General features: G+C 28.2%; 3 protein-coding genes across 5 annotated transcripts; 1 reads left to right on the top strand and 2 right to left on the bottom strand.

Annotated features, from left to right (window-relative positions):
* The first annotated feature begins 7 nt into the window (after positions 1 to 7).
* On the top strand, positions 8 to 2,771 carry LOC117237514. Its single transcript, XM_033501555.1, has 2 exons — positions 8 to 1,289; positions 1,525 to 2,771. The coding sequence occupies exons 1-2, from the start codon at positions 1,020 to 1,022 to the stop codon at positions 2,566 to 2,568; spliced, it is 1,314 nt and encodes a 437-aa protein (XP_033357446.1). The 5' UTR covers positions 8 to 1,019; the 3' UTR covers positions 2,569 to 2,771.
* Positions 2,772 to 2,991: 220 nt separating this feature from the next.
* On the bottom strand, positions 2,992 to 4,635 carry LOC117237517. 2 transcript variants are annotated; one of them, XM_033501562.1, is made up of 4 exons: positions 4,235 to 4,635; positions 3,916 to 4,113; positions 3,613 to 3,765; positions 2,992 to 3,399 (listed from the first exon to the last, which is right to left on the bottom strand). In XM_033501562.1, the coding sequence occupies exons 2-4, from the start codon at positions 4,091 to 4,093 to the stop codon at positions 3,170 to 3,172; spliced, it is 561 nt and encodes a 186-aa protein (XP_033357453.1). In that variant the 5' UTR covers positions 4,094 to 4,113; positions 4,235 to 4,635; the 3' UTR covers positions 2,992 to 3,169. The 2 variants fall into 2 exon arrangements, with proteins under 2 accessions (XP_033357453.1, XP_033357451.1); XM_033501560.1 differs by having other exon boundaries at positions 3,916 to 4,632.
* A 513-nt stretch (positions 4,636 to 5,148) lies between these two features.
* On the bottom strand, positions 5,149 to 7,024 carry LOC117237515 (enoyl-CoA hydratase domain-containing protein 3, mitochondrial). Of its 2 annotated transcripts, XM_033501557.1 has the most exons (7): positions 6,888 to 7,024; positions 6,457 to 6,543; positions 6,097 to 6,270; positions 5,814 to 6,001; positions 5,650 to 5,681; positions 5,521 to 5,592; positions 5,165 to 5,440 (listed from the first exon to the last, which is right to left on the bottom strand). In XM_033501557.1, the coding sequence occupies exons 1-7, from the start codon at positions 6,927 to 6,929 to the stop codon at positions 5,211 to 5,213; spliced, it is 825 nt and encodes a 274-aa protein (XP_033357448.1). In that variant the 5' UTR covers positions 6,930 to 7,024; the 3' UTR covers positions 5,165 to 5,210. The 2 variants fall into 2 exon arrangements, with proteins under 2 accessions (XP_033357447.1, XP_033357448.1); XM_033501556.1 differs by having other exon boundaries at positions 5,149 to 5,440; positions 5,521 to 5,681; positions 6,888 to 7,019.
* Positions 7,025 to 8,075: the final 1,051 nt, after the last annotated feature.

The following is an 8,075-nucleotide window of genomic DNA, read 5'->3' as shown; positions in this document are numbered from 1 at the left end:
GTATGTATGTATGTATGTATGTATAAATATAGAATGGGTGAAACCACTACGAATCATATTGTGATAATCACATAAAATGCAACAGTCCTTTTTGTACGATTAATTTATTGAAGTACGATGACGATGCCATTTTACAGCTTGAATTTAGGGAAAAATATGATACAATTTACGGACAACGAATTACGGAACAGGAATCCACCAATTTGATCTTTTTGCGGTTGAAAACGGAATTAGATGTACATGTAACGCGCGAAAACTTCAATCATTTTTACCTTTTTTTCTTGTTACATTTGCATCTTAACGCGGTAGCTGTCATGATATAGATGCTTTTGAGGGATAGGATACAGGAAAGCCAGGGTCGTGTCCTGTTCCTCAGAAAATATTAATTATTTTAAAACAGAAGCCAATGTTGTAGATAGGAGAAAAAAAAACAAACAATTGTACATATAAAATCAAATACGAGTATAGTATTACGTGTCGATTTATATGAGAAGGTGGAGGCATTTTTTGTCTTTCCCCATACCATCTCTTTTTTTTTCATTTTGTATTGAACCAAACTTCACGCGTCGATAACCGATCCACTATGATATACGACACCGACTGACATTTAATGTAAGTATCTAGGACTCATACGACGAATCAAATAAACGATATTTAATACGAGCTCATAATCCTTTAATTGCTTTCCAGCACGTCTGAACCTTCCGGTAGTCAATTTTTCTTCTTATTCAGTATGTATGCGTCAGCAAATTCTTGTTTCCTGTCTTGGTTATATTTTATAACGATAACGTCAATACTACCTGATGTTCCCATTTAAAAATGCAACTCAATATATCTTTATGTTAATATTCAATTATGGTGGAAAAACTCTATTATATATATCTTCTTCTTCATCATTAAGGATCCTTTAATTTTTGCAGTAAATCATGATAATGATATACGTGATATATACATGAAGATTATATTGATCTTTAGAAATTACATATGTACTTTAAACAGCCGAGCTAGTTATAATCAGTATGGCGGCATGTTATCGCGATCAACGAAGAATGGGTCAAATGATCGATCAAATGAAAATACTTGCCAGTAATTTGGATGAGTTACGTGCTGAAATTAATGCATTAAGAAATACTTACTTGCGAAACGAAGAGGATCTTCCACATGCAAATGATTTCAAACGAAATAGGAGTAGCGAAATTAATATTTTACATAAATTAAGAAGATATATGAAGAAAGTAACAAACATATACACATTGAGGAAAAGACAAAAACGTGATAAAATTCGAGAGGTATATTATTTACAACATGTGTATATTGAAATATTTACCAATTAGTTTATGCTATTTGTTTTTGTTATTAAATGTTAAAAGTAAAGAGAATTCATGTTTAGTTATGTATATGTACATCACTATTACTACGAAAGTGATTATTTCTTGAAAGTTTGCAGATTAATGTAGTTTTTATGTATAAATGATTTTTATTTTTTATAAAATTACAATTTTATTCTATATATCTTGTTACCAGTCTTATTATCCCTGTACGAATATGGACCCTGCATTACCTATGTTTTTAAACTGCATCATTCGTACCCGAAAAAAAGAAAATATGTTACAAATACCAGCTAGGATTAAATATTTGAAAAGTCAAGGCAACCAAACGAACGAGAATATCGGAAGTCGGCACTATATAACGAAACGTCCATCAGCATCTATGGACACTGAAAATACAAACTATCACGGATCATTATTCACAAAACATGGAAATGAACAATATAATAAAATAATATTTCCAAAACAAAATACAACTCTTGTTCCACATTGTTCCGAAATAAGTTGTGAATTAGATTTCCAAATTGAAAACTCAATATTTTCCTCTGGATCCAATGTGAATATTTTTTCAGATTCGTATACTTTAAAAAATTGTCCAGAAAATACAAAAGTAGTTTTGTCAAATGGTAATAACAAGCAATCTGCAACAAAATGTACGCAAACAAGAATAGCAAAACTGGGACGAAAGTCCAAAAATTTTAATTTTTATTCTAAACGACCTAATCTTTGCTTTTCTAAAATAAAGAATGCTGTGATTGAAAAAAGAATTATAAGAAATTCGAATGAGCGTACGTTTACGATACGTCGAGAAGTCAATAATACGAAGAATTATCCAAATTTGAAGAAAAATCGTTCTGAACAATGTTCGTGTAGAAAGAAAAGAAACAATTTTACCCAATTGAATGGTGAAAACACGGGTGGACAAAATTTTCCCATCGAAAAAAATATAAAAAAAATAAAAAACATGTTCGAAAATCTACTGCCTGTTACAGAACCAGAGTTATCGTCTTCGTTACTTTCTTTGGAGTTAGATATTAATATTTCTAATAATTCCAGTAACATCGAGGAATTTTCAGAACGTAGAAAACCAAGAACTTATATAATACGTCAAACAACACAGGAATGTAATCGAAATAACTGGTTGAATAATTTTGAGAAGAGTGTCGTTTGTGTGGAACATACTTCCGATTTGACCCTTTCTTCATATAGTTTTTCTAATCACAATGTTCATTTTAATTAAGGGAAGTATTCGTAGTTATTTATTTTTATTCATGGGATTATACTTTGTTTAAATTCTAATGTTTCAAAATTATAAGTAAAATTATATGTAAATCTTCATTACATTAATTGTAACTAGGATATAGTTTCATACGCGTTTGTGTTGCAATTTATTAGATAACAATACAAAACAATATAATATTTAAGTAATAATATACAAAATCTATATATACAAACAATATAATATTTAAGTAATATACAAAATCTATATATAGATATATTTCTATTTTTTATAAAAATCTATATTTTATTTACTTTGTATTTATCATATATCACTATATTTTAACAGTTAAACAAAATATTACAACAGTCTTTTTAAAATTACATGTAGAAATCTTTACCATTATGTACCAAATTAAAATTTGATAAATTGCACCATAGTTGCCAGGAAAAATATTTTATTTATCTACGTACAATTAAAAAAGTTGTAAAAAGAATATGCAATACTGTTGCAATTCTCTATAATCGTAAGTCGTATATAGTATTTAAATTTCCTTTAATTATTACAGTTGAATTAACAATCGATATTACACATATCAGATCATCAAATCATCAGATACTGTTCATCTCTTTTGCATAATTTGAGAGTTATTGTTGGTAACTGCAGTTGTAATTACCGAGTTCGCGGCATATGCATGGCTGTGAGAAATAGTCTCCCAAATCGCCGCGAACTTACCAAACACCCCATCATTAGAATTGTTTTTCTTGAAATTATGTACCGAATAACGGTTATAAAGTCCCCAGATGCTGTTCATTAATTTGCTGTTATATTTTAGCGGTGTAAGCTCTCGGCCTATAAATATTTCGTCGAAATTAATTAATATATGTATATAATATGTGTATATAAAAACACAATATATGGCAATGTGATTCTATGAAAAGACAAAAATATTCTTTCTCGTAAAATACTATTCTAATAACATTCTAAATTCATTATTTAATTCGTTATTTTCATAGCAACCTAAAATATAATATATGATTGATACTTCATGGATTTGATATGTACCTTCCGAAGGGGGTCTCATATTGAATGTGTTTTCTTTACCCACTTTTTCCCTCTCCTCTATTGGTGGTGTTATCATAGCATTGCGTTCTAAATTGCGGCGGACTTTGCACGCTGCAAATGCACCCTGCGGAATAGCGGCCATTCTCTCGCAATCTACAATAAAAGAAAGAATGCAAAAAAACCACTTATAATATTCAGTACTATTTTTAGTTCTTAATCAGAAATGATGTTACTAATCTTTTCTGAGGATAATTATCGCAACACCACTAAAAAATAATACTAAGTATATAAAAAAAAACGAACCTTTGCAAATTTCGAAAAGCAAATCCGCTAAACTCCTTTTAACACTTCTCGTTGTTGCACTTTCTTCGCGGATCTTGATTTTGAAATGTTGAAATTCCTTGACCCACAGGAACTCTCGACCTTGTTTCAATGTTTCAAACTTCATACAGCCTCGACGAGAATTTCTCAAAACAATCATCGACTAATTAGAAAGTTTTTGTAAAAAGAAGAGAAAAGAAAAGAAAAGATATATATACAATGAAAACGAACGCACTTTCTATTATTTTGCAAACAAAACATTCGACGCTCTAACTTTGTTAGGACCCAACGTCGTACTAACTTCATATAACAATATTGGTTTCGATTTATGAACGTGCCTCGCAAACAAGTGGGGAGAGACAGATTTAACGAGAGACAAAATGGGAAATGAACACGGGAAAAAAGCATTTTTGTAACGAGTAGTCGAGATATCAGCGTTCTTCGAGATTGATGACGCCGCCGACCACCACGACTTTCTTATCTTTACAAAGACCTCTCGTATTTAAAGTACGCACTTTTATTCTGTGATATGTAATCTACATGTGTATTACTGAAATAGAGAGATCCTACTATAATCTTTACAATTTCTAGATTTATTTTGTATAGTTTATACTGTTATTATGTAAACTTTTAATCTTAAAAGGAAGAAGACTTATGCAATTGATAACGAAAATGGAAGAAAATTAAATATTTCATTTTCTGACATAGATTTGTAAAATGTTAAAAACAAATCTCTTTCATAAAAGGTTCATCATTTATATCTCAATAAAATAAGTTTGGTTTTTCATCCATCCAAAATTTCTAGTGCAATGTTGAAAGCAGAAATATTTTGTAGTATATAAAAATCCATTTAAATATATTTGAATAGTTATATTCACGTATTTTTTACATGAATTTTTGCATGAAATTTGTTTTAAATTTGAACATAAATTGATGATACATTGTAAGCGAATTTTACTGTCATGTAAGGTTAAAAATTCCTTTTGTTTCGTTCTTCATCTTATCGCTATAAAAACGACACTTTTGAATAGTTCCAACAAGGAGAACCAATTCTTCGGTGGGAGAAAGTTAAGTTAATTACAATAACATAATTTTAATAATTAACTGTGAAAAACCAACAAAGAACATAATAAATTTTATTATGTCAGATGGTTTAATATAGAAATACAATAGAAGTAATCATATTTATAACATTTTCTACAAAAATAATAAAAATTTTTCCATTATTAGGAATTTATATTAGATATTTCATATATATATATATACACCAATCCATATTAATTTTTCTCATAATCATGACTCCAAATAGGTTTTCGCTTTTCAATGAAACTTTTGATTCCTTCTTGAGCATCTTTCATTTTTAAACTATTAATCATTTTTTCAGTTCCTAAGAAATATGCAGTTGACATATCAAGATCCAATTGTTCATACAAAAATGTTTTTCCAACATGAATAATAGAACGGCTTTTCATATTTATAGATGTAGTAATCTTTTCAATTTCTTCTTCTAAATAGGACACAAGATAAAATATTCTAGAGTTAATAGCATTTCAATTAATTATTCTGTTAAATGAAATTTCAACTTACCAAATTTATCATTTTGTACAACTTTACTCACAAGTCCTGCTTCGTATGCTTCTTTGCCAGTAATGCTAAAACCTGTAAATAGCATGTACATTGCCATCTTCTTGGGTACATTTCGAACTAAGGGAATACCTGGTGTAGAACAAAATATTCCAAGATTGGCTCTAAAATTTAGTGGTAAATAAGTATTATTTAAACTGTAAGAATTCATTAAGGAATATGTATAACACATTTATACGTAAAAGTAAATTTGTATTTATATTTAAATTTATATCTAGTATACAGAATGTATATACCCTGGTGTAGCAAATGAACTTTGTTCAGTGCAAATAGCAATATCACATGCAGTAACCAATTGACAACCAGCTGCAGTTGCTATACCATCTACAGCAACAATTATAGGAACAGGACTTTGAGTAATTGTTCGCATCAACTCTGAGCATGTTTCAAAGATTTCCTTGTGAAGTTTCTCATTGTTACCAGTCTAAACAATGCAAGCCAATCATTTCTCTACAATGAATGTAAATTCTTACATTAAAAAGACTTCTACTACTAGTATTTCATGATCCATCTACAAACCAATTCTTTTAAGTTGTGTCCAGCAGAAAATACTCTTTCCAATCCAGATTTAATAACTATGGATCGAAGATTTTTACTATCTTCATCCTTTTTTATGTTTATTAATAAAGACTTTAACATTTTCAAAGATAAAGAATTGCGAGATTCTGGATGATTTAATATCAATGTCTTTACCTAATTGCAAAAAAAGGAAAAGATAGTTTAATAGTATATTTATAATATTATTGATAGTTAGTAAATGATAATTAAATTAATATGTTAATAGTTAATAATATATTTTTTACTGTAGATTTAAAATTAATATCTATGGGAAATAGGAAATTTATTGGTACTATTTTTGTAGATGTAATATATTCTTACTCCATTATCTTCCTTGATTTCTAGATATTTTTCTTCTGAAAACAACATTCTATTTATAGAAAAAGTCCTCGTACTAGATCTTCCCACCTGCAATATCCATATACATACAATAGAAGGAACAATTTGAAGCAATTTCACAATTCTCGCTAGATTCTAATCGTGTAATCCCGTAAATCTTCATAGGTATCAATGCCTCTACATATATATATTTGTATCTATTTGGAACCAAAATTTTGGACATTATCTTTAATTGTGTTATATTAATATATATGTTCCAAAACGTACACATAACTAAAATCTTTATCAATAAAATTGCAAATGGAAAATAATTTATTAGAATTAGGTTATATAACCTTCATTACGTACGGTAACACATACTTTACGTAATATGTACTTATACATATATATAATTTATTTTGAAAATGAAATACCTGAAAATAAATAAAAATATCTTTCTTTATAAATCTTAACATTTTAGGTTGATTCCTTTTATATTAATTTCTTTGTAAAATAATAGTATTAATTCTGTTACTTTTTCGAAAGCAAATGTAACTTGTGACATATACTGATTGTAAATCATGATTTGGCTAAAGTAATGATAATGACGATCCTCAATTTTACAAATAGCAAGCCATTCTTTATATTAATATAAAATATTAAATAGTAATCAACTGGAAAAAAATTATTTTTTCTTTAATGCATAAATAAATGTGAATAATATGATCATTTATATCAGTTTATACAGAACTACAGAACAATAACAAGTATAACTAGAATCAAAAGTAACAGATATTTCTAAGTTTTGTATAAAAAGTCATTGACAACACAATATTTGCTTAAATGTAATATAATGAACAAACTAAATCTTAAAGAAATTTTTTAAACAATATTTTGGTTACATTTGTACATTAACCAATTATTCGGTACATTAAATAGTGTTTTTGTTACAAATAACTATACTTTTAAATGTTTTGGGTACAAAAACCATTATAAATAATCAAAATTCTCTACTGGCGACCATTATCGAAAACAGAATTCTTTTTTTTTTATTTTTATTAATTCTTATACTGTAACTTGTTTAATTTTGGTTATAATAATAATTGTTGCAAATTGTTGCAATCCTTGTCCATAACTCATACTTTATAGACATAGGGGACAGGTCATACAAATTAATTAAATATCTGCATAAACAGCGTTATAAAGGAATTTCTTAAAGTAAAAAATAATCGTATATATAATAATAAGAAGAAAAATATTGTTAAGACTTGAACACTGGATAAATTAAATTAACTGGATAAAAGAACTCGATGAAATTTCTACAAAAATAAATCAAACAAACAAAAAGTTTTTATTCAATAATCTTACAGAATGTAGTATATAAAATTTAGATAACAGATAAATCAATAATCAGATGAAGTGGGGAGCAATGTTATATGCAATCCAATAATAATTTCATCAAACCTCTGAACTCTCCAACTGTCAGAGAATCTGTCATCGGTTACCATGGCAATCATTGTTTCCCCTATCAACTAACATGGCGGAGGTTGAGGGTAAGTTTGCATATGTCAAACAGTCTCTGTTAGTATTTACGAAGTCATGGCAATTCGCCTGATACAAAT

This window comes from Bombus vosnesenskii, unplaced genomic scaffold (assembly GCF_011952255.1).
Source record: "Bombus vosnesenskii isolate JDL3184/JDL3185 unplaced genomic scaffold, Bvos_JDL3184-5_v1.1 scf7180000013379, whole genome shotgun sequence".
NCBI lineage: Eukaryota > Metazoa > Arthropoda > Insecta > Hymenoptera > Apidae > Bombus > Bombus vosnesenskii.
This window is presented reverse-complemented; position numbering and strand designations above follow the sequence as displayed.